The sequence below is a fragment of the Salvelinus fontinalis genome, chromosome 16 (assembly GCF_029448725.1).
Source record: "Salvelinus fontinalis isolate EN_2023a chromosome 16, ASM2944872v1, whole genome shotgun sequence".
Taxonomy (NCBI): Eukaryota; Metazoa; Chordata; class Actinopteri; order Salmoniformes; family Salmonidae; genus Salvelinus; species Salvelinus fontinalis.
The window spans coordinates 48,437,547-48,464,516 of NC_074680.1; the positions used below are offsets into that span (position 1 = coordinate 48,437,547).

Sequence of the window (26,970 nt, forward strand, 5' to 3'; positions counted from 1 at the left end):
AGTACGTACCCCTAACTCTATGCCAAGTACCTACCCCTAACTCTACGCCAAATACGTACCCCTAACTCTATGCCAAGTACGTACCCCTAACTCTATGCCAAGTACGTACCCCTAACTCTATGCCAAATACGTACCCCTAACTCTATGCCAAGTACGTACCCCTAACTCTATGCCAAATACCTACCCCTAACTCTATGCCAAGTACGTACCACTAACTCTATGCCAAGTACGTACCCCTAACTCTATGCCAAGTACGTACCCCTAACTCTATGCCAAATACGTACCCCTAACTCTATGCCAAGTACGTACCCCTAACTCTATGCCAAATACCTACCCCTAACTCTATGCCAAGTACGTACCACTAACTCTATGCCAAGTACGTACCCCTAACTCTATGCCAAGTACGTACCCCTAACTCTATGCCAAGTACGTACCCCTAACTCTATGCCAAGTACGTACCCCTAACTCTATGCCAAATACGTATCCCTAACTCTATGCCAAATACGTACCCCTAACTCTACGCCAAGCACGTACCCCTAACTCTATGCCAAATACCTACCCCTAACTCTATGCCAAATACGTACCCCTAACTCTATGCCAAATACGTACCCCTAACTCTACGCCAAGTACGTACCCCTAACTCTATGCCAAATACCTACCCCTAACTCTACGCCAAATACGTACCCCTAACTCTATGCCAAGTACGTACCCCTAACTCTATGCCAAGTACGTACCCCTAACTCTATGCCAAATACGTACCCCTAACTCTATGCCAAGTACGTACCCCTAACTCTATGCCAAATACCTACCCCTAACTCTATGCCAAGTACGTACCACTAACTCTATGCCAAGTACGTACCCCTAACTCTATGCCAAGTACGTACCCCTAACTCTATGCCAAATACGTACCCCTAACTCTATGCCAAGTACGTACCCCTAACTCTATGCCAAATACCTACCCCTAACTCTATGCCAAGTACGTACCACTAACTCTATGCCAAGTACGTACCCCTAACTCTATGCCAAGTACGTACCCCTAACTCTATGCCAAGTACGTACCCCTAACTCTATGCCAAGTACGTACCCCTAACTCTATGCCAAGTACGTACCCCTAATCCTACGCCAAGTACGTACCCCTAACTCTATGCCAAGTACGTACCCCTAATCCTACGCCAAGTCTAGATGAATAAGGGAAATGAAGTATATATACTGTAGAAGTCTAGCCTGTCCATCACCCTCAGTATAAAGTGATCTGACGTTATACATCTCTTAAAGCCTGTCCATCACCCTCAGCATAAACTGATCTGACGTTATACATCTCTTAAAGCCTGTCCATCACCCTCAGTATAAAGTGATCTGACGTTGTACATCTCTTAAAGCTTGTCCATCACCCTCAGTATAAATTGCCTTCTTCCTATCAAGTAGTGATTTTAGATGTGTTGATCCCCAAGGCTTGTTGTTAGGGAAGATTCTACAGGTTTTAGTAGGCATAACTGACTCAACACAGAAGTTTACATTAGTCTGAAACAACATCTGTGAGTTCATCAAGATCAGAGCTGCTGTCCTCAACTACCTCCCACATGGTAGTCAAAACACCCCTGGAGACCAAATACCTCCAACATAGAAGTCAAAACACCCCTGGAGACCATATACCTCCCACATAGTACAGTCAAAACACCCCTGGAGACCAAATACCTCCCACATAGTAGTCAAAACACCCCTGGAGACCAAATACCTCCCACATAGTACAGTCAAAACACCCCTGGAGACTAAATACCTCCCACATAGTACAGTCAAAACACCCCTGGAGACTAAATACCTCCCACATAGTACAGTCAAAACACACCTGGAGACCAAATACCTCCCACATAGTACAGTCAAAACACCCCTGGAGAACAAATACCTCCCACATAGTACAGTCAAAACACCCCTGGAGACCAAATACCTCCCACATAGTACAGTCAAAACACCGCTGGAGACCAAATACCTCCCACATAGTACAGTCAAAACACCCTGGAGACCAAATACCTCCCACATAGTACAGTCAAAACACCCTGGAGACCAAATACCTCCCACATAGTAGTCAAAACACCCTGGAGACCAAATACCTCCCACATAGTACAGTCAAAACACCCTGGAGACCAAATACCTCCCACATAGTACAGTCCAAACACCCCTGGAGACCAAATACCTCCCACATAGTAGTCCAAACACCCCTGGAGACCAAATACCTCCCACATAGTACAGTCAAAACACCCCTGGAGACCAAATACCTCCCACATAGTACAGTCAAAACACCCCTGGAGACCAAATACCTCCCACATAGTACAGTCAAAACACCCCTGGAGACCAAATACCTCCCACATAGTACAGTCAAAACACCCTGGAGACTAAATACCTCCCACATAGTACAGTCAAAACACCGCTGGAGACCAAATACCTCCCACATAGTACAGTCAAAACACCCCTGGAGACCAAATACCTCCCACATAGTACAGTCCAAACACCCCTGGAGACCAAATACCTCCCACATAGTACAGTCAAAACACCCCTGGAGACCAAATACCTCCCACATAGTACAGTCCAAACACCCCTGGAGACCAAATACCTCCCACATAGTACAGTCAAAACACCCCTGGAGACCAAATACCTCCCACATAGTACAGTCAAAACACCCTGGAGACCATATACCTCCCACATAGTAGTCAAAACACCCTGGAGGCCAAAAACCTCCCACATAGTAGTCAAAACACCCTGGAGACCAAATACCTCCCACATAGTACAGTCAAAACACCCTGGAGACCAAATACCTCCCACATAGTAGTCAAAACACCCTGGAGACCAAATACCTCCCACATAGTAGTCAAAACACCCCTGGAGACCAAATACCTCCCACATAGTACAGTCAAAACACCCCTGGAGACCAAATACTCCCACATAGTACAGTCAAAACACCCCTGGAGACCAAATACCTCCCACATAGTACAGTCAAAACACCCTGGAGACCAAATACCTCCCACATAGTACAGTCCAAACACCCCTGGAGACCAAATACCTCCCACATAGTACAGTCCAAACACCCCTGGAGACCAAATACCTCCCACATAGTACAGTCAAAACACCCCTGGAGACCAAATACCTCCCACATAGTACAGTCAAAACACCCCTGGAGACCAAATACCTCCCACATAGTACAGTCAAAACACCCCTGGAGACCAAATACCTCCCACATAGTACAGTCAAAACACCACTGGAGACCAAATACCTCCCACATAGTACAGTCAAAACACCACTGGAGACGAAATACCTCCCACATAGAACAGTCAAAACACCCCTGGAGACCAAATACCTCCCACATAGTACAGTCAAAACACCGCTGGAGACCAAATACCTCCCACATAGTACAGTCAAAACACCCCTGGAGTCCAAATACCTCCCACATAGTACAGTCAAAACACCCCTGGAGACCAAATACCTCCCACATAGTACAGTCAAAACACCCCTGGAGACCAAATACCTCCCACATAGTACAGTCAAAACACCCCTGGAGACCAAATACCTCCCACATAGTACAGTCAAAACACCCCTGGAGACCAAATACCTCCCACATAGTACAGTCAAAACACCCCTGGAGACCAAATACCTCCCACATAGTACAGTCAAAACACCCCTGGAGACCAAATACCTCCCACATAGTACAGTCAAAACACCCCTGGAGACCATATACCTCCCACATAGTACAGTCAAAACACCCCTGGAGACTAAATACCTTAATGCACTTATTGATGAAGCCAGTGACTGATGTGGTGTACTCCTCAATGCCATCGGAAGAATCCCAGAACATATTCCAGTCTGTGATAGCAAAACTATCCTGTAGCTTAGCATCTGCTTCATCTGACCACTTTCTTATAGACCGAGTCACTGGTACTTCCTGCTTTATTTTTGGCAGGAATCAGGAGTATAGAATTATGGTCAGATTTGCCAAATGGAGGGCGAGTTTTTTTCCCTCTTGTTGCACATTTAACATGCTGATAGAAATAAGGTAAAACTGATTTAAGTTTCCCTCCATTAATGTCCCAGGCCACTAGGAGCGCCGCCTCTTGCTTATGGCCGAATACAGCTCGTTGAGTGCGGTCTTAGTGGCAGCATTTGTGGTGGTAAATGGACAGTTATGAAAAAATACAGATGAAAACTCTTTTGGTAAATAGTGTGGTCTACAGCTTATCATGAGATACTCTACCTCAGATGAGCAAAACCTTGAGTCTTCCTTAATATTAGATTTTGTGCACCAGCTGTTGTTTACAAATAGACACAGACCACCACCACTTGTCTTACCGGAGGCGGCTGTTCTATCCTGCCGATGCAGCGTAAACTCAGCCCAACTGTATATTATCCAGATCGTCGTTCTCCCCCCTGACCCTCTCCCCACTCCTTCACTCTGTCTCCCCGTGACCCTCTCCCCACTCCTTCACTCTGTCTCTCCCCACTCCTTCACTCTGTCTCCCCCCTGACCCTCTCCCCACTCCTTCACTCTGTCTCCCCCCTGACCCTCTCCCCACTCCTTCACTCTGTCTCCCCCTGACCCTCTCCCCACTCCTTCACTCTGTCTCCCCCCTGGCCCTCTCCCCACTCCTTCACTCTGTCTCCCCCCTGACCCTCTCCCCACTCCTTCACTCTGTCTCCCCCCTGACCCCCTCCCCACTCCTTCACTCTGTCTCCCCCCTGACCCTCTCCCCACTCCTTCACTCTGTCTCCCCCCTAACCCTCTCCCCACTCCTTCACTCTGTCTCCCCCTGACCCTCTCCCCACTCCTTCACTCTGTCTCCCCCCTGACCCTCTCCCCACCCCTTCACTCTGTCTCCCCCCTGAACCTCTCCCCACTCCTTCACTCTGTCTCCCCCCTGACCCCCTCCCCACTCCTTCACTCTGTCTCCCCCTGACCCCCTCCCCACTCCTTCACTCTGTCTCCCCCTGACCCCCTCCCCACTCCTTCACTCTGTCTCCCCCCTGACCCCCTCCCCACTCCTTCACTCTGTCTCCCCCGTGACCCCCTCCCCACTCCTTCACTCTGTCTCCGCCCTGACCCCCTCCTTCACTCTGTCTCCCCCCTGACCCTCTCCCCACTCCTTCACTCTGTCTCCCCCTGACCCCCTCCCCACTCCTTCACTCTGTCTCCCCCCTGACCCCCTCCCCACTCCTTCACTCTGTCTCCGCCCTGACCCTCTCCCCACTCCTTCACTCTGTCTCCCCCTGACCCCCTCCCCACTCCTTCACTCTGTCTCCCCCCTGACCCCCTCCCCACTCCTTCACTCTGTCTCCCCCTGACCCTCTCCCCACTCCTTCACTCTGTCTCCCCCCTGACCCCCTCCCCACGCCTTCACTCTGTCTCCCCCTGACCCCCTCCCCACTCCTTCACTCTGTCTCCGCCCTGACCCCCTCCCCACTCCTTCACTCTGTCTCCCCCCTGACCCTCTCCCCACTCCTTCACTCTGTCTCCCCCTTAACCCTCTCCCCACTCCTTCACTCTGTCTCCCCCTGACCCTCTCCCCACTCCTTCACTCTGTCTCCCCCCTGACCCTCTCCCCACCCCTTCACTCTGTCTCCCCCCTGAACCTCTCCCCACTCCTTCACTCTGTCTCCCCCCTGACCCCCTCCCCACTCCTTCACTCTGTCTCCCCCTGACCCCCTCCCCACTCCTTCACTCTGTCTCCCCCTGACCCCCTCCCCACTCCTTCACTCTGTCTCCCCCCTGACCCCCTCCCCACTCCTTCAATCTGTCTCCCCCCGTGACCCCCTCCCCACTCCTTCACTCTGTCTCCGCCCTGACCCCCTCCTTCACTCTGTCTCCCCCCTGACCCTCTCCCCACTCCTTCACTCTGTCTCCCCCTGACCCCCTCCCCACTCCTTCACTCTGTCTCCCCCCTGACCCCCTCCCCACTCCTTCACTCTGTCTCCGCCCTGACCCTCTCCCCACTCCTTCACTCTGTCTCCCCCTGACCCCCTCCCCACTCCTTCACTCTGTCTCCCCCCTGACCCCCTCCCCACTCCTTCACTCTGTCTCCCCCTGACCCTCTCCCCACTCCTTCACTCTGTCTCCCCCCTGACCCCCTCCCCACTCCTTCACTCTGTCTCCCCCTGACCCCCTCCCCACTCCTTCACTCTGTCTCCGCCCTGACCCCCTCCCCACTCCTTCACTCTGTCTCCCCCTGACCCTCTCCCCACTCCTTCACTCTGTCTCCCCCGTGACCCCCTCCCCACTCCTTCACTCTGTCTCCGCCCTGACCCCCTCCTTCACTCTGTCTCCCCCCTGACCCTCTCCCCACTCCTTCACTCTGTCTCCCCCCTGACCCTCTCCCCACTCCTTCACTCTGTCTCCCCCCTGACCCTCTCCCCACTCCTTCACTCTGTCTCCCCCCCGACCCTCTCCCCACTCCTTCACTCTGTCTCCCCCCCGACCCTCTCCCCACTCCTTCACTCTGTCTCCCCCCTGACCCTCTCCCCACTCCTTCACTCTGTCTCCCCCCTGACCCTCTCCCCACTCCTTCACTCTGTCTCCCCCCTGACCTTCTCCCCACTCCTTCACTCTGTCTCCCCCCTGACCCTCTCCCCACTCCTTCACTCTGTCTCCCCCCTGACCCTCTCCCCACTCCTTCACTCTGTCTCCGCCCTGACCCCCTCCCCACTCCTTCACTCTTTCTCCCCCCTGACCCTCTCCCCACTCCTTCACTCTGTCTCCCCCCTGACCCTCTCCCCACTCCTTCACTCTGTCTCCCCCTGACCCTCTCCCCACCCCTTCTCTCTGTCTCCTCCCTGACCCTCTCCCCACGCCTTCACTCTGTCTCCCCCTGACCCCCTGACCCCCTCCCTACCCCTTCACCTTGTCTCTCCCCACTCCTTCACTCTGTCTCACCCCCTGACCCTCTCCCCACTCCTTCACTCTGTCTCTCCCCACCCCTTCACTCTGTCTCCACCCCAACCCTCTCCCCACTCCTTCACTCTGTCTCCCCCCTGACCCCCTCCCCACTCCTTCACTCTGTCTCCCCCCTGACCGTCTCCCCACTCCTTCACTCTGTCTCCCCCCTGACCCTCTCCCCACTCCTTCACTCTGTCTCCCCCCTGACCCCCTCCCCACTCCTTCACTCTGTCTCCGCCCTGACCCTCTCCCCACCCCTTCCCTCTGTCTCCCCCCTGACCCTCTCCCCACCCCTTCACTCTGTCTCCCCCTGACCCTCTCCCCACTCCTTCACTCTGTCTCTCCCTGACCCCCTCCCCACTCCTTCACTCTGTCTCCCCCTGACCCTCTCCCCACTCCTTCACTCTGTCTCTCCCTGACCCCCTCCCCACTCCTTCACTCTGTCTCCCCCTGACCCTCTCCCCACCCCTTCAGTCTGTCTCCCCCCTGACCCTCTCCCCACTCCTTCACTCTGTCTCCCCCCTGACCCTCTCCCCACTCCTTCACTCTGTCTCTCCCCTGACTCTCTCCCCACCCCTTCACTCTGTCTCCCCCCTGACCCTCTCCCCACCCCTTCACTCTGTCTCCCCCCTGACCCTCTCCCCACTCCTTCACTCTGTCTCCCCCCTGACCCTCTCCCCACCCCTTCACTCTGTCTCCCCCCTGACCCCCTCCCCACTCCTTCACTCTGTCTCCCCCCTGACCCACTCCTTCACTCTGTCTCCCCCCTGACCCTCTCCCCACTCCTTCACTCTGTCTCCCCCCTGACCCTCTCCCCACCCCTTCACTCTGTCTCCCCCCTGACCCTCTCCCCACTCCTTCACTCTGTCTCCCCCCTGACCCTCTCCCCACCCCTTCACTCTGTCTCCCCCTGACCCTCTCCCCACTCCTTCACTCTGTCTCTCCCCACCCCTTCACTCTGTCTCCCCCCTGACCCTCTCCCCACTCCTTCACTCTGTCTCCCCCCTGACCCCCTCCCCACCCCTTCACTCTGTCTCCCCCTGACCCCCTCCCCACCCCTTCACTCTGTCTCCCCCTGACCCTCTCCCCACTCCTTCACTCTGTCTCCCCCCTGACCCTCTCCCCACTCCTTCACTCTGTCTCCCCCTGACCCTCTCCCCACTCCTTCACTCTGTCTCCCCCTGACCCTCTCCCCACCCCTTCACTCTGTCTCCCCCCTGACCCTCTCCCCACCCTCTGACCAACCCCAAACCCTCACCCTGTCTCACCCCTCCCATCCCCCAGGCTGCACGGGTCCTATGAGGCCCTGAAGGGCGGTAACACCACGACCCTAACCCTCACTCCCCCTCCCCAGGCTTCACGGTTCCTATGAGGCCCTGAAGGGCGGTAACACCACGGAGGCCATGGAAGACTTCACCGGGGGCGTGACAGAGTTCTATGAGATGAAGGAGGCGCCCAAGGAGCTGTACAAGATCATGAAGAAGGCCCTGGAGAGAGGCTCCCTGATGGGCTGCTCTATCGATGTTAGTCTCTGACCTTAGTAGCGAGAGAGGCTCCCTGATGGGCTGCTCTATCGACGTGGGTCTCTGACCTTAGTAGCGAGAGAGGCTCCCTGACGGGCTGCTCTATCGACGTGAGTCTCTGACCTTAGTAGCGTGACCCCCGACCTCCAACAGGTCACGTGAACCCGAAATGGAAGAGCCTCCCGTCGATAGAGCAGCCCCATGATTCTGACCAGACCTAGAAGCCATTCCAGTCAAAACGTTCAGCTATGTGGCCTGTCTGTGGAGGTCTTGCCCGTAGTTAGTGCCGCCACCCATATATCCACATATGTACCGTGTCGGTGTGAGTACATATCCACACATGTACCGTGTCGGTGTGAGTACATATCCACACATGTACCGTGTCGGTGTGAGTACATATCCACACATGTACCGTGTCGGTGTGAGTACATATCCACACATGTACCGTGTCGGTGTGAGTACATATCCACATATGTACCGTGTCGGTGTGAGTACATATCCACACATGTACCGTGTCGGTGTGAGTACATATCCACACATGTACCGTGTCGGTGTGGGTACATATCTACACATGTACCGTGTCGGTGTGAGTACATATCCACACATGTACCGTCTCGGTGTGAGTACATATCCACACATGTACCGTGTCGGTGTGAGTACAAATACATCCCATTGACGGTTTCACACAATATCTCCCTCTACTCACTGTCCTATCCTGTCTTTCCTGCCCCCCCCCCTCTACTCACTGTCCTATCCTGTCTTTCCTGCCCCTCCCCCCCCTCTACTCATTGTCCTATCCTGTCTTTCCTGACCCCCCCCTCTACTCACTGTCCTATCCTGTCTTTCCTCCCCCCCCCCCTACTCACTGTCCTATCCTGTCTTTCCTGCCCCCCCCCCTCTACTCCCTGTCCTATCCTGTCTTTCCTGCCCCCCCCCCCTCTACTCACTGTCCTATCCTGTCTTTCCTGCCCCCCCTCTACTCACTGTCCTATCCTGTCTTTCCTGCCCCCCCCCTCTACTCACTGTCCTATCCTGTCTTTCCTGCCCCCCCTCTACTCACTGTCCTATCCTGTCTTTCCTGCCCCCCCCCCCTCTACTCACTGTCCTATCCTGTGTTTCCTGCCCCCCCCCTCTACTCCCTGTCCTATCCTGTCTTTCCTGCCCACCCCCCCCTCTACTCACTGTCCTATCCTGTCTTTCCTGCCCCCTCTCTACTCACTGTCCTATCCTGTCTTTCCTGCCCCCCCCCTCTACTCACTGTCCTATCCTGTCTTTCCTGCCCCCTCTACTCACTGTCCTATCCTGTCTTCCCTGCCCCCCCCTACTCACTGTCCTATCCTGTCTTTCCTGCCCCCCCCCTCTACTCACTGTCCTATCCTGTCTTCCCTGCCCCCCCCCCCTACTCACTGTCCTATCCTGTCTTTCCTGCCCCCCCCCTCTACTCACTGTCCTATCCTGTCTTTCCTGCCCCCCCTCTACTCACTGTCCTATCCTGTCTTTCCTGCCCCCCCCTCTACTCACTGTCCTATCCTGTCTTTCCTGCCCCCCCCCCCCTCTACTCACTGTCCTATCCTGTCTTCCCTGCCCCCCCCCCCTACTCACTGTCCTATCCTGTCTTTCCTGCCCCCCCCCTCTACTCACTGTCCTATCCTGTCTTCCCTGCCCCCCCCCCCCTACTCACTGTCCTATCCTGTCTTCCCTGCCCCCCCCCTACTCACTGTCCTATCCTGTCTTTCCTGCCCCCCCCCCTCTACTCACTGTCCTATCCTGTCTTTCCTGCCCCCCCCCTCTACTCACTGTCCTATCCTGTCTTTCCTGCCCCCCCCCTCTACTCCCTGTCCTATCCTGTCTTTCCTGCCCCTCCCCCCTCTACTCACTGTCCTATCCTGTCTTTCCTGCCCCTCCCCCCTCTACTCACTGTCCTATCCTGTCTTTCCTGCCCCCCCCTCTACTCACTGTCCTATCCTGTCTTTCCTGCCCCCCCCCCCTCTACTCACCGTCCTATCCTGTCTTTCCTGCTCCCCCCCCCTCTACTCACCGTCCTATCCTGTCTTTCCTGCCCCCCCCTCCCTCTACTCACTGTCCTATACTGTCTTTCCTGCCCCCCCCCCTCTACTCACTGTCCTATCCTGTCTTTCCTGCCCCCCCCCCTCTACTCACCGTCCTATCCTGTCTTTCCTGCCCCACCCCCCCTCTACTCACTGTCCTATCCTGTGTTTCCTGCCCCCCCTCTACTCACTGTCCTATCCTGTCTTTCCTGCCCCCCCCCCCCCCCTCTACTCACCGTCCTATCCTGTGTTTCCTGCCCCCCCCTCTACTCACTGTCCTATCCTGTGTTTCCTGCCCCCCCTCTACTCACTGTCCTATCCTGTGTTTCCTGCCCCCCCTCTACTCACTGTCCTATCCTGTCTTTCCTACCCCCCCCTCTACTCACTGTCCTATCCTGTCTTTCCTGCCCCCCCCCCTCTACTCACTGTCCTATCCTGTGTTTCCTGCCCCCCCCCCTCTACTCACTGTCCTATCCTGTCTTTCCTGCCCCCCCCCTCTACTCACTGTCCTATCCTGTCTTTCCTGCCCCCCCCCTCTACTCACTGTCCTATCCTGTCTTTCCTGCCCCCCCCCCCCTCTACTCACTGTCATATCCTGTGTTTCCTGCCCCCCCCCTCTACTCACTGTCCTATCCTGTCTTTCCTGCCCCCCCCCCCCCTCTACTCACTGTCCTATCCTGTCTTTCCTGCCCCCCCCCTCTACTCACTGTCCTATCCTGTGTTTCCTGCCCCCCCTCTACTCACTGTCCTATCCTGTCTTTCCTGCCCCCCCTCTACTCACTGTCCTATCCTGTCTTTCCTGCCCCCCCCCCTCTACTCACTGTCCTATCCTGTCTTTCCTGCCCCCCCCCCTCTACTCACTGTCCTATCCTGTCTTCCCTGCCCCCCCCCCTACTCACTGTCCTATCCTGTCTTTCCTGCCCCCCCCCTCTACTCACTGTCCTATCCTGTCTTCCCTGCCCCCCCCCTACTCACTGTCCTATCCTGTCTTCCCTGCCCCCCCCCCCCCCCCCCTACTCACTGTCCTATCCTGTCTTTCCTGCCCCCCCCCTCTACTCACTGTCCTATCCTGTCTTTCCTGCCCCCCCTCTACTCACTGTCCTATCCTGTCTTTCCTGCCCCCCCCTCTACTCACTGTCCTATCCTGTCTTTCCTGCCCCCCCCCCCCTCTACTCACTGTCCTATCCTGTCTTCCCTGCCCCCCCCCCCCTACTCACTGTCCTATCCTGTCTTTCCTGCCCCCCCCCTCTACTCACTGTCCTATCCTGTCTTCCCTGCCCCCCCCCCCCTACTCACTGTCCTATCCTGTCTTCCCTGCCCCCCCCCTACTCACTGTCCTATCCTGTCTTTCCTGCCCCCCCCCCCTCTACTCACTGTCCTATCCTGTCTTTCCTGCCCCCCCCCCTCTACTCACTGTCCTATCCTGTCTTTCCTGCCCCCCCCCTCTACTCCCTGTCCTATCCTGTCTTTCCTGCCCCTCCCCCCTCTACTCACTGTCCTATCCTGTCTTTCCTGCCCCTCCCCCCTCTACTCACTGTCCTATCCTGTCTTTCCTGCCCCCCCCCTCTACTCACTGTCCTATCCTGTCTTTCCTGCCCCCCCCCCCTCTACTCACCGTCCTATCCTGTCTTTCCTGCTCCCCCCCCCTCTACTCACTGTCCTATCCTGTCTTTCCTGCCCCCCCCTCCCTCTACTCACTGTCCTATACTGTCTTTCCTGCCCCCCCCCCTCTACTCACTGTCCTATCCTGTCTTTCCTGCCCCCCCCCCTCTACTCACCGTCCTATCCTGTCTTTCCTGCCCCACCCCCCCTCTACTCACTGTCCTATCCTGTGTTTCCTGCCCCCCCTCTACTCACTGTCCTATCCTGTCTTTCCTGCCCCCCCCCCCCCCTCTACTCACCGTCCTATCCTGTGTTTCCTGCCCCCCCCTCTACTCACTGTCCTATCCTGTGTTTCCTGCCCCCCCTCTACTCACTGTCCTATCCTGTGTTTCCTGCCCCCCCTCTACTCACTGTCCTATCCTGTCTTTCCTACCCCCCCCTCTACTCACTGTCCTATCCTGTCTTTCCTGCCCCCCCCCCTCTACTCACTGTCCTATCCTGTGTTTCCTGCCCCCCCCCCTCTACTCACTGTCCTATCCTGTCTTTCCTGCCCCCCCCCTCTACTCACTGTCCTATCCTGTCTTTCCTGCCCCCCCCCCCTCTACTCACTGTCCTATCCTGTCTTTCCTGCCCCCCCCCCCTCTACTCACTGTCATATCCTGTGTTTCCTGCCCCCCCCCTCTACTCACTGTCCTATCCTGTCTTTCCTGCCCCCCCCCCCCCTCTACTCACTGTCCTATCCTGTCTTTCCTGCCCCCCCCCTCTACTCACTGTCCTATCCTGTGTTTCCTGCCCCCCCTCTACTCACTGTCCTATCCTGTCTTTCCTGCCCCCCCTCTACTCACTGTCCTATCCTGTCTTTCCTGCCCCCCCCCCTCTACTCACTGTCCTATCCTGTCTTTCCTGCCCCCCCCCCTCTACTCACTGTCCTATCCTGTCTTCCCTGCCCCCCCCCCCTACTCACTGTCCTATCCTGTCTTTCCTGCCCCCCCCTCTACTCACTGTCCTATCCTGTCTTCCCTGCCCCCCCCCTACTCACTGTCCTATCCTGTCTTCCCTGCCCCCCCCCCCCCCCTACTCACTGTCCTATCCTGTCTTTCCTGCCCCCCCCCTCTACTCACTGTCCTATCCTGTCTTTCCTGCCCCCCCCCTCTACTCACTGTCCTATCCTGTCTTTCCTGCCCCCCCCCTCTACTCCCTGTCCTATCCTGTCTTTCCTGCCCCTCCCCCCTCTACTCACTGTCCTATCCTGTCTTTCCTGCCCCTCCCCCCTCTACTCACTGTCCTATCCTGTCTTTCCTGCCCCCCCCTCTACTCACTGTCCTATCCTGTCTTTCCTGCCCCCCCCCCCTCTACTCACCGTCCTATCCTGTCTTTCCTGCTCCCCCCCCCTCTACTCACCGTCCTATCCTGTCTTTCCTGCCCCCCCCTCCCTCTACTCACTGTCCTATCCTGTCTTTCCTGCCCCCCCCCCTCTACTCACTGTCCTATCCTGTCTTTCCTGCCCCCCCCCCTCTACTCACCGTCCTATCCTGTCTTTCCTGCCCCACCCCCCCTCTACTCACTGTCCTATCCTGTGTTTCCTGCCCCCCCTCTACTCACTGTCCTATCCTGTCTTTCCTGGCCCCCCCCCCTCTACTCACCGTCCTATCCTGTGTTTCCTGCCCCCCCCTCTACTCACTGTCCTATCCTGTGTTTCCTGCCCCCCCTCTACTCACTGTCCTATCCTGTGTTTCCTGCCCCCCCTCTACTCACTGTCCTATCCTGTCTTTCCTACCCCCCCCCTCTACTCACTGTCCTATCCTGTCTTTCCTGCCCCCCCCCCCCCCTCTACTCACTGTCCTATCCTGTGTTTCCTGCCCCCCCCCCCCTCTACTCACTGTCCTATCCTGTCTTTCCTGCCCCCCCCCTCTACTCACTGTCCTATCCTGTCTTTCCTGCCCCCCCCCTCTACTCACTGTCCTATCCTGTCTTTCCTGCCCCCCCCCCCCTCTACTCACTGTCCTATCCTGTCTTTCCTGCCCCCCCCCTCTACTCACTGTCATATCCTGTGTTTCCTGCCCCCCCCCCTCTACTCACTGTCCTATCCTGTCTTTCCTGCCCCCCCCCCCCCCTCTACTCACTGTCCTATCCTGTCTTTCCTGCCCCCCCCCTCTACTCACTGTCCTATCCTGTGTTTCCTGCCCCCCCTCTACTCACTGTCCTATCCTGTCTTTCCTGCCCCCCCCCCCCTCTACTCACTGTCCTATCCTGTCTTTCCTTCCCCCCCTTCTCTGCTCACTGTCCTATCCTGTCTTTCCTGCCCCCCCCCCTCTACTCACTGTCCTATCCTGTCTTTCCTGCCCCCCCTCTACTCCCTGTCCTATCCTGTCTTTCCTGCCCCCCCCCTCTACTCACTGTCCTATCCTGTCTTTCCTGCCCCCCCCTCTACTCATTGTCCTATCCTGTCTTTCCTGCCCCCCCCCTCTACTCACTGTCCTATCCTGTCTTTCCTGCCCCCCCTCTACTCACTGTCCTATCCTGTCTTTCCTGCCCCCCCCCTCTACTCACTGTCCTATCCTGTCTTTCCTGCCCCCCCTCTACTCACTGTCCTATCCTGTCTTTCCTGCCCCCCCCCCCTCTACTCACCGTCCTAACCTGTCTCTCCTGCCCCCCCCCCCTCTACTCACTGTCCTATCCTGTCTTTCCTGCCCCCCCCCTCTACTCACTGTCCTATCCTGTCTTTCCTGCTCCCCCCCTCTACTCACTGTCCTATCCTGTCTTTCCTACCCCCCCCCTACTCACTGTCCTATCCTGCCTTTCCTCCCCCCTCTACTCACTGTCCTATCCTGTCTTTCCTACCCCCCCCCCCCCCCTCTACTCACTGTCCTATCCTGTCTTTCCTACCCCCCCCCCTGTACTCACTGTCCTATCCTGTCTTTCCTGCCCCCCCTCTACTCACTGTCCTATCCTGTCTTTCCTGCCCCCCCTCTACTCACTGTCCTATCCTGCCTTTCCTGCCCCCCCCCCTCTACTCACTGTCCTATCCTGTCTTTCCTGCCCCCCCCCCCTCTACTCACTGTCCTATCCTGTCTTTCCTGCCCCCCCCCTCTACTCACTGTCCTATCCTGTCTTTCCTGCCCCCCCTCTACTCACTGTCCTATCCTGTCTTTCCTGCCCCCCCTTCTACTCACTGTCCTATCCTGTCTTCCCCCCCCCTCTACTCACTGTCCTATCCTGTCTTTCCTGCCCCCCCCCCTCTACTCACTGTCCTATCCTGTCTTTCCTGCCCCTCCCCCCTCTACTCACTGTCCTATCCTGTCTTTCCTGCCCCCCCCCCTACTCACTGTCCTATCCTGTCTTTCCTGCCCCCCCCTCTACTCACTGTCCTATCCTGTCTTTCCTGCCCCCCCCCCTCTACTCACTGTCCTATCCTGTCTTTCCTGCCCCTCCCCCCTCTACTCACTGTCATATCCTGTCTTTCCTGCCCCCTCTACTCACTGTCCTATCCTGCCTTTCCTGCCCCCCCTCTACTCACTGTCCTATCCTGTCTTTCCTGCCCCCCCCCTCTACTCACTGTCCTATCCTGTCTTTCTCACCCCCATCTACTCAATGTCGTATCCATAAAAGCATGTAGAATTACAAAAAAAAAACATTTGAAAAAGAGAAGAAGATATCCCATTGGTTTAACCAGCTGTATTGAGTTCTGGAACTCATCGATGATCACGAGCAGTTTCCAAACTATCCCCTTCCATTGGTTTAACCAACTGTATCCCATCAGTTCCTCGTTGTATTGTGATCCTGTCTTGTTGTTCATTCCCCAGTCCCTGGTTCCCGCTCGCTTTGAGACCCGTACTGCGACTGGCCTCGTGAAGGGCCACGCCTACTCTGTGACTGCCGTTGAGGAGGTGAGATACATACAGATTCACTTTACGCCAAGTATCGTGAGTTATTAGATGACATTATTAGATAGACCATGAGATACACTACATCATTAGATAGACCATGAGATACACTACATTATTAGATAGACCATGAGATACACTACATTATTAGATAGATAGGTAGGTAGGTAGGTAGGTAGATAGGTAGGTAGGTAGGTAGGTAGGTAGGTAGATAGGTAGGTAGATAGGTAGGTAGGTAGGTAGGTAGATAGGTAGGTAGGTAGGTAGGTAGGTAGGTAGGTAGGTAGGTAGGTAGGTAGGTAGGTAGGTACACTACATTATTAGATAGACCATGAGATACACTACATTATTAGATAGACCATGAGACACACTACATTATTAGATAGATAGGTAGGTAGGTAGGTAGGTAGGTAGGTAGATAGGTAGGTAGGTAGGTAGGTAGGTAGGTAGGTAGGTAGATAGGTAGGTAGGTAGGTAGGTAGGTAGGTAGGTAGGTAGGTAGGTACACTACATTATTAGATAGACCATGAGATACACTACATTATTAGATAGACCATGAGATACACTACATTATTAGATAGACCATGAGACACACTACATTATTAGATAGACCATGAGACACACTACATTATTAGATAGATAGGTAGGTAGGTAGGTAGGTAGGTAGGTAGGTAGGTAGGTAGGTAGGTAGGTAGGTAGATAGGTAGGTAGGTAGGTAGGTAGGTAGGTAGGTAGGTAGGTACACTACATTATTAGATAGACCATGAGATACACTACATTATTAGATAGGTAGGTAGGTAGGTAGGTAGGTAGGTAGGTAGGTAGGTAGGTAGGAAGGTAGGTAGGTAGGTAGGTAGGTAGGTAGGTACACTACATTATTAGATAGATAGATAGGTAGGTAGATAGGAAGGTAGGTAGGTAGGTAGATAGATAGGTAGGTAGATAGGAAGGTAGGTAGGTAGGTAGGTAGGTAGGAAGGTAGGTAGGTAGGTAGGTAGGTAGGTAGATAGGTAGGTAGGTAGGTAGGTAGGTAGATAGGAAGGTAGGTAGGTAGGTAGGTAGGTACACTACATTATTAGATAGATAGATAGATAGATAGGTAGGTAGATAGGAAGGTAGGTAGGTAGGTAGGTAGGTAGGTAGGTAGGTAGGTACACTACATTATTAGATAGATAGATAGGTAGGTAGATAGGAAGGTAGGTAGGTAGGTAGGTAGGTAGGTAGGTAGGTAGATAGGAAGGTAGGTAGGTAGGTAGGTAGGTAGGTAGGTAGGTAGGTAGGTAGGTACACTACATTATTAGATAGATAGATAGGTAGGTAGATAGGAAGGTAGGTAGGTAGGTAGGTAGGTAGGTAGGTAGGTAGGTAGGTAGATAGGAAGGTAGGTAGGTAGGTAGGTAGGTAGATAGGAAGGTAGGTAGGTAGGTAGGTAGGTAGATAGGAAGGTAGGTAGGTAGGTAGGTAGGTAGGTAGGTAGGTAGATAGGAAGGTAGGTAGGTAGGTAGGTAGGTAGGTAGGTAGATAGGTAGGTAGGTAGGTAGGTACACTACATTATTAGATAGATAGATAGGTAGGTAGATAGGAAGGTAGGTAGGTAGGTAGGTAGGTAGATACACTACATTATTAGATAGATAGATAGGTAGGTAGATAGGAAGGTAGGTAGGTAGGTAGGTAGGTAGGTAGGTAGGTAGGTAGGTACACTACATTATTAGATAGATAGATAGGTAGGTAGATAGGAAGGTAGGTAGGTAGGTAGGTAGGTAGGTAGGTAGGTACACTACATTATTAGATAGATAGATAGGTAGGTAGGTAGGTAGGTAGGTAGGTAGGTAGGTAGGTAGGTAGATAGGTAGGTAGGTAGGTAGGTAGGTAGGTAGGTAGGTAGGTAGGTACACTACATTATTAGATAGATAGATAGGTAGGTAGGTAGGTAGGTAGGTAGGTAGGTAGGTAGGTAGGTAGGTAGGTAGGTAGATAGATAGGTAGGTAGGTAGGTAGGTAGGTAGGTAGGTAGGTAGGTAGGTAGGTAGGTAGATAGGTAGGTAGGTAGGTAGGTAGGTAGGTAGGTAGGTACACTACATTATTAGATAGGTAGGTAGGTAGGTAGGTAGATAGGAAGGTAGGTAGGTAGGTAGGTAGGTAGGTAGGTAGATAGGAAGGTAGGTAGGTAGGTAGGTAGGTAGGTAGATAGGTAGGTAGGTAGGTAGGTAGGTAGATAGGTAGGTAGGTAGGTAGGTAGGTAGGTAGGTAGGTAGGTAGGTAGGTAGGTAGGTAGGTACACTACATTATTAGATAGACCATGAGATACACTACATTATTAGATAGACCATGAGACACACTACATTATTAGATAGACCATGAGACACACTACATTATTAGATAGATAGGTAGGTAGGTAGGTAGGTAGGTAGGTAGGTAGGTAGGTAGGTAGGTAGGTAGATAGGTAGGTAGGTAGGTAGGTAGGTAGGTAGGTAGGTAGATAGGTAGGTAGGTAGGTAGGTAGGTAGGTAGGTAGGTAGGTAGGTAGGTAGGTACACTACATTATTAGACAGACCATGAGATACACTACATTATTAGATAGACCATGAGACACACTACATTATTAGATAGACCATGAGACACACTACATTATTAGATAGATAGGTAGGTAGGTAGGTAGGTAGGTAGGTAGGTAGGTAGGTAGGTAGGTGGGTAGGTGGGTGGGTGGGTGGGTGGGTGGGTGGGTGGGTGGGTGGGTGGGTGGGTGGGTGGGTAGGTAGGTAGGTAGGTAGGTGGGTAGGTGGGTAGGTGGGTGGGTGGGTGGGTGGGTGGGTAGGTAGGTAGGTAGGTAGGTAGGTACACTACATTATTATATAGATAGATAGATAGATAGATAGATAGATAGATAGATAGATAGATAGATAGATAGATAGACTACATTATTAGATCAAGCATGAGATACAGAGCTGTGGTTAGATGACTGTAGTCCTTTTGAAAGCTGACTGAATGGACCCGTGGTTGTTACCATGGTGATTGTTACATGGACCGGTGTGGGTGTGCCTCTCCTCAGTGTAAGCAGTCCCAGCACAAGGCGTCTAAGGTGGTTGTTACCATGGTGATTGTTACATGGACCGGTGTGGGTGTGTCTCTCCTCAGTGTAAGCAGTCCCAGCACAAGGCGTCTAAGGTGGTTGTTACCATGGTGATTGTTACATGGACCGGTGTGGGTGTGTCTCTCCTCAGTGTAAGCAGTCCCAGCACAAGGCGTCTAAGGTGGTTGTTACCATGGTGATTGTTACATGGACTGGTGTGGGTGTGTTTCTCCTCAGTGTAAGCAGTCCCAACAGGTGTGTGTTTCTCCTCAGTGTAAGCAGTCCCAACAGGTGTGTGTTTCTCCTCAGTGTAAGCAGTCCCAACAGGTGTGTGTGTGTTTCTCCTCAGTGTAAGCAGTCCCAACAGGTGTGTGTTTCTCCTCAGTGTAAGCATTTCCAACAGGTGTGTGTTTCTCCTCAGTGTAAGCAGTCCCAGCACAAGGCGTCTAAGGTGCGTCTGGTGCGCCTCAGGAACCCCTGGGGACAGGTGGAGTGGAACGGGCCCTGGAGTGACAAGTAAGACACACCTGATTGATTGGTTAATTACTTGATTAATTGGTTGACTGACTGATTGGTTGACTGAATGGTTGGTTGATTGGTTGACTGACTGATTGGTTGACTGAATGGTTGGTTGATTGGTTGATTAATTGATTGTTTAATTGGTTGATTGGTTGACTGATTGGTTGGTTGACTGAATGGTTGGTTGGTTGGTTGATTGGTTGACTGACTGACTGATTGGTTGGTTGACTGAATGGTTGGTTGATTAATTGATTGGTTGACTGACTGATTGGTTGACTGAATGGTTGGTTGATTGGTTCACTGATTGGTCAACAGTCAACAGCCTGATCAAATCTATGTGAAGGAGATGTGTCACACTGCATAAGGCAAATGGTCACACCAGATACTGACTGGTTTTCTAATCCACAACCCTACCTCATTTTAAGATATCTGTGGCCAACAGATGCATATGTGTATTCCCAGTCATGTGAAATCCATAGATTAGGGCCTAATTCATTTATTTCAATTGATATGAACTGTAACTCAGTGAAATTGTTACATGTCGCGTTCATATTTTTGTTCAGTGAAATTATTCCCCCAAAAAAGTGACACTTCAGGGAAAATTAGTTTTGATAGGCTACAGTAGGCTATAGTTTAGGAGTCAGGGAAGTCAGGGTTAAGTAGTAATGTATTACATGTAACGGGGATTACGTAATCAGATTACAAATAGGAAGTAACTGTAATCAACCCAGATTACTTTTTTTATAATAAATATAAAAGTGTAATATAATTACAGTTATATTCTTAAAAACAGTTGATTACATTTGGGATTACTTCATCGAATATCAAGAGGAACCAACATTGGTGTCATTTGCAGCACCATCAAGACGTCACATGGTCTGTTGATCGCCCATCAAGACGTCACATGGTCTGTTGGTCTGTTGATCGCCCAACAAGACGTCACATGGTCTGTTGATCGCCCATCAAGACGTCACATGGTCTGTTGATCGCCCAACAAGACGTCACATGGTCTGTTGATCACCCAACAAGACGTCACATGGTCTGTTGATCGCCCATCAAGACGTCACATGGTCTGTTGATCACCCAACAAGACGTCACATGGTCTGTTGATCACCCAACAAGACGTCACATGGTCTGTTGATCGCCCAACAAGACGTCACATGGTCTGTTGGTCTGTTGATCACCCAACAAGACGTCACATGGTCTGTTGATCGCCCAACAAGACGTCACATGGTCTGTTGGTCTGTTGATCACCCAACAAGACGTCACATGGTCTGTTGGTCTGTTGATCACCCAACAAGACGTCACATGGTCTGTTGATCACCCAACAAGACGTCACATGGTCTGTTGATCACCCAACAAGACGTCACATGGTCTGTTGATCACCCATCAAGACGTCACATGGTCTGTTGATCACCCAACAAGACGTCACATGGTCTGTTGATCACCCATCAAGACGTCACATGGTCTGTTGATCACCCAACAAGACGTCACATGGTCTGTTGATCACCCATCAAGACGTCACATGGTCTGTTGATCACCCAACAAGACGTCACATGGTCTGTTGATCACCCATCAAGACGTCACATGGTCTGTTGATCACCCATCAAGACGTCACATGGTCTGTTGATCGCCCATCAAGACGTCACATGGTCTGTTGATCGCCCATCAAGACGTCACATGGTCTGTTGGTCTGTTGATCGCCCAACAAGACGTCACATGGTCTGTTGATCGCCCAACAAGACGTCACATGGTCTGTTGGTCTGTTGATCACCCAACAAGACGTCACATGGTCTGTTGATCGCCCAACAAGACGTCACATGGTCTGTTGATCACCCAACAAGACGTCACATGGTCTGTTGATCGCCCAACAAGACGTCACATGGTCTGTTGATCGCCCAACAAGACGTCACATGGTCTGTTGATCTGTTGATCACCCATCAAGACGTCACATGGTCTGTTGATCTGTTGATCACCCAACAAGACGTCACATGGTCTGTTGATCTGTTGATCACCCATCAAGACGTCACATGGTCTGTTGATCACCCATCAAGACGTCACATGGTCTGTTGGTCTGTTGATCACCCAACAAGACGTCACATGGTCTGTTGATCGCCCATCAAGACGTCACATGGTCTGTTGGTCTGTTGATCACCCAAAAAGACGTCACATGGTCTGTTGATCACCCAACAAGACGTCACATGGTCTGTTGATCACCCATCAAGACGTCACATGGTCTGTTGTTCTGTTGATCGCCCATCAAGACGTCACATGGTCTGTTGGTCTGTTGATCACCCAACAAGACGTCACATGGTCTGTTGGTCTGTTGATCACCCAACAAGACGTCACATGGTCTGTTGGTCTGTTGATCACCCAACAAGACGTCACATGGTCTGTTGATCACCCAACAAGACGTCACATGGTCTGTTGATCACCCAACAAGACGTCACATGGTCTGTTGATCACCCATCAAGACGTCACATGGTCTGTTGATCACCCAACAAGACGTCACATGGTCTGTTGATCACCCATCAAGACGTCACATGGTCTGTTGATCACCCAACAAGACGTCACATGGTCTGTTGATCACCCATCAAGACGTCACATGGTCTGTTGATCACCCAACAAGACGTCACATGGTCTGTTGATCACCCATCAAGACGTCACATGGTCTGTTGATCACCCATCAAGACGTCACATGGTCTGTTGATCGCCCATCAAGACGTCACATGGTCTGTTGATCGCCCATCAAGACGTCACATGGTCTGTTGGTCTGTTGATCGCCCAACAAGACGTCACATGGTCTGTTGATCGCCCAACAAGACGTCACATGGTCTGTTGGTCTGTTGATCACCCAACAAGACGTCACATGGTCTGTTGATCGCCCAACAAGACGTCACATGGTCTGTTGATCACCCAACAAGACGTCACATGGTCTGTTGATCGCCCAACAAGACGTCACATGGTCTGTTGATCGCCCAACAAGACGTCACATGGTCTGTTGATCTGTTGATCACCCATCAAGACGTCACATGGTCTGTTGATCTGTTGATCACCCAACAAGACGTCACATGGTCTGTTGATCTGTTGATCACCCATCAAGACGTCACATGGTCTGTTGATCACCCATCAAGACGTCACATGGTCTGTTGGTCTGTTGATCACCCAACAAGACGTCACATGGTCTGTTGATCGCCCATCAAGACGTCACATGGTCTGTTGGTCTGTTGATCACCCAAAAAGACGTCACATGGTCTGTTGATCACCCAACAAGACGTCACATGGTCTGTTGATCACCCATCAAGACGTCACATGGTCTGTTGTTCTGTTGATCGCCCATCAAGACGTCACATGGTCTGTTGATCGCCCAACAAGACGTCACATGGTCTGTTGATCACCCATCAAGACGTCACATGGTCTGTTGATCACCCATCAAGACGTCACATGGTCTGTTGATCACCCATCAAGACGTCACATGGTCTGTTGATCACCCATCAAGACGTCACATGGTCTGTTGGTCTGTTGATCACCCATCAAGACGTCACATGGTCTGTTGATCACCCATCAAGACGTCACATGGTCTGTTGGTCTGTTGATCGCCCAACAAGACGTCACATGGTCTGTTGATCGCCCATCAAGACGTCACATGGTCTGTTGATCACCCATCAAGACGTCACATGGTCTGTTGTTCTGTTGATCGCCCATCAAGACGTCACATGGTCTGTTGGTCTGTTGATCACCCAACAAGACGTCACATGGTCTGTTGGTCTGTTGATCACCCAACAAGACGTCACATGGTCTGTTGATCACCCAACAAGACGTCACATGGTCTGTTGATCACCCAACAAGACGTCACATGGTCTGTTGATCACCCAACAAGACGTCACATGGTCTGTTGATCACCCAACAAGACGTCACATGGTCTGTTGATCACCCAACAAGACGTCACATGGTCTGTTGATCGCCCAACAAGACGTCACATGGTCTGTTGATCACCCAACAAGACGTCACATGGTCTGTTGATCGCCCAACAAGACGTCACATGGTCTGTTGATCACCCAACAAGACGTCACATGGTCTGTTGATCGCCCAACAAGACGTCACATGGTCTGTTGATCGCCCAACAAGACGTCACATGGTCTGTTGATCACCCAACAAGACGTCACATGGTCTGTTGATCGCCCATCAAGACGTCACACGGTCTGTTGTTCTGTTGATCGCCCAACAAGACGTCACATGGTCTGTTGATCACCCAACAAGACGTCACATGGTCTATTGATCACCCAACAAGACGTCACACGGTCTGTTGATCGCCCATCAAGACGTCACATGGTCTGTTGATCGCCCATCAAGACGTCACACGGTCTGTTGTTCTGTTGATCGCCCATCAAGACGTCACATGGTCTGTTGATCGCCCAACAAGACGTCACATGGTCTGTTGATCGCCCATCAAGACGTCACACGGTCTGTTGTTCTGTTGATCGCCCAACAAGACGTCACATGGTCTGTTGATCGCCCATCAAGACGTCACATGGTCTGTTGATCACCCATCAAGACGTCACATGGTCTGTTGTTCTGTTGATCGCCCAACAAGACGTCACATGGTCTGTTGATCGCCCATCAAGACGTCACACGGTCTGTTGTTCTGTTGATCGCCCAACAAGACGTCACATGGTCTGTTGATCGCCCATCAAGACGTCACACGGTCTGTTGATCGCCCATCAAGACGTCACATGGTCTGTTGATCACCCATCAAGACGTCACATGGTCTGTTGTTCTGTTGATCGCCCAACAAGACGTCACATGGTCTGTTGATCGCCCATCAAGACGTCACATGGTCTGTTGATCACCTATCAAGACTTCACATGGTCTGTTGTTCTGTTGATCGCCCAACAAGACGTCACATGGTCTGTTGATCACCCAACAAGACGTCACACGGTCTGTTGATCACCCATCAAGACTTCACATGGTCTGTTGTTCTGTTGATCGCCCAACAAGACGTCACATGGTCTGTTGATCGCCCATCAAGACGTCACACGGTCTGTTGTTCTGTTGATCGCCCATCAAGACGTCACACGGTCTGTTGTTCTGTTGATCGCCCAACAAGATGTCACATGGTCTGTTGATCGCCCATCAAGACGTCACATGGTCTGTTGATCGCCCAACAAGACGTCACATGGTCTGTTGATCGCCCATCAAGACGTCACACGGTCTGTTGTTCTGTTGATCGCCCAACAAGACGTCACATGGTCTGTTGATCGCCCATCAAGACGTCACACGGTCTGTTGATCGCCCATCAAGACGTCACATGGTCTGTTGATCGCCCATCAAGACGTCACACGGTCTGTTGTTCTGTTGATCACCCATCAAGACGTCACACGGTCTGTTGATCGCCCATCAAGACGTCACATGGTCTGTTGATCACCCATCAAGACGTCACATGGTCTGTTGTTCTGTTGATCGCCCATCAAGACGTCACACGGTCTGTTGTTCTGTTGATCACCCATCAAGACGTCACATGGTCTGTTGTTCTGTTGATCACCCATCAAGACGTCACACGGTCTGTTGATCGCCCATCAAGACGTCACATGGTCTGTTGTTCTGTTGATCACCCAACAAGACGTCACATGGTCTGTTGTTCTGTTAATCACCCAACAAGACGTCACATGGTCTGTTGTTCTGTTGATCGCCCAACAAGACGTCACATGGTCTGTTGATCACCCAGCAAGACGTCACATGGTCTGTTGTTCTGTTGATCGCCCAACAAGACGTCACATGGTCTGTTGATCACCCATCAAGACGTCACATGGTCTGTTGATCACCCATCAAGACGTCACATGGTCTGTTGATCACCCATCAAGACGTCACATGGTCTGTTGTTCTGTTGATCACCCAACAAGACGTCACATGGTCTGTTGTTCTGTTAATCACCCAACAAGACGTCACATGGTCTGTTGTTCTGTTGATCGCCCAACAAGACGTCACATGGTCTGTTGATCACCCAGCAAGACGTCACATGGTCTGTTGTTCTGTTGATCGCCCAACAAGACGTCACATGGTCTGTTGATCGCCCATCAAGACGTCACATGGTCTGTTGATCGCCCATCAAGACGTCACATGGTCTGTTGATCACCCATCAAGACGTCACACGGTCTGTTGTTCTGTTGATCGCCCAACAAGACGTCACATGGTCTGTTGATCGCCCATCAAGACGTCACATGGTCTGTTGTTCTGTTGATCGCCCATCAAGGGTGGATTGCTTCCTGCTTTGTAACGCTGCACGTTTCCGGTCTCTCTCCTTTGTGTGCTCCGGAGCGAGAGAAAAATGCTTTCTGATTGCACAAAAAAACTACAAACTAACGTCGGCCGTTCAATTTCACAGTGAGGGCATAGGCCATCATTTTACTGATATCAATTACACAGCTAACTTTGAGTAGACTAAATATTAGGCTATATTATTTAGAGTTAACATCTAGTTAGCAACTGGAAATGTTACAATGGAGCCCTGTGACTAAACTCTCACACATACACGATAATATAGAACTATAGGATGAATGAAAGGATATTTATGCTCTCACAATAGTCCCCAATTTGAAAGTAGTCAAATTAAATAATGCTTGATCAGGTGCACATTTTTAAAACATTTAAAAAAAAATATGTCTGGTTGTTAGAAGGGACAGTAATCCCAAAGTATTCAGATTACAGTACTCGTTTTGAGTAATCCGAAGAATTACGTTACTAAGAAAGAGACCTGGGGGTGTTTTCTGTGAATTTATGTCTTAAGGCTCCTTTGAATTTCCTGCAGCCCGGGGAAAAATCTCTTGCGACAACGGAGTGATCAAATGAAGATCCTACAGCTGTATATTCCCATGTCAGGGAAGGTCCCTGTATCATACTATTGAGTTTGTCTGTTGTTGGTGTTGATGATGTTGATGTTGTTGTTGATGTTGTTGTTGTTGATGTTGTTGTTGATGTTGTTGTTGTCGATGTTGTTGTTGTTGATGATGTTGTTGATGTTGTTGTTGATGTAGTTGTTGATGTTGTTGTTGTTGTTGTTGTTGTTGATGATGTTGTTGTTGTTGATGTTGTTGTTGTTGATGTTGCTGTTGTTGTTGTTGATGTTGTTGTTGTTGTTGTTGTTGTTGTTGTTGTTGTTGTTGATGTTGATGTTGTTGATGTTGTTGTTGTTGTTGATGTTGTTGTTGTTGTTGTTGCTGTTGTTGATGTTGTTGTTGTTGTTGTTGTTGTTGATGATGTTGTTGTTGTTGATGTTGTTGTTGTTGATGTTGTTGTTGTTGTTGCCTCCCGTCCACAGCTCTAAGGAGTGGGTGTCTCTGTCTAAGGGAGAGAAAGACAAGCTCCAGCATCAAAGTGCTGAGGACGGTGAGTTCTGGTGAGTACTGTTTCTCTC

The 26,970-nt window shown here is 51.9% G+C and overlaps 1 protein-coding gene across 1 annotated transcript in view; it reads left to right on the top strand.

Annotated features, from left to right (window-relative positions):
- The window catches only part of capn3a (calpain 3a, (p94)), a 94,773-nt gene that overhangs the window by 17,559 nt on the left and 50,244 nt on the right, over positions 1 to 26,970 (top strand). The window contains exons 5-8 of the mRNA XM_055865629.1: positions 8,268 to 8,436; positions 15,890 to 15,973; positions 19,462 to 19,556; positions 26,875 to 26,952. Of these exons, the coding sequence (XP_055721604.1) occupies positions 8,268 to 8,436; positions 15,890 to 15,973; positions 19,462 to 19,556; positions 26,875 to 26,952 (426 nt within the window). The remainder of the gene's footprint in view (positions 1 to 8,267; positions 8,437 to 15,889; positions 15,974 to 19,461; positions 19,557 to 26,874; positions 26,953 to 26,970) is intronic.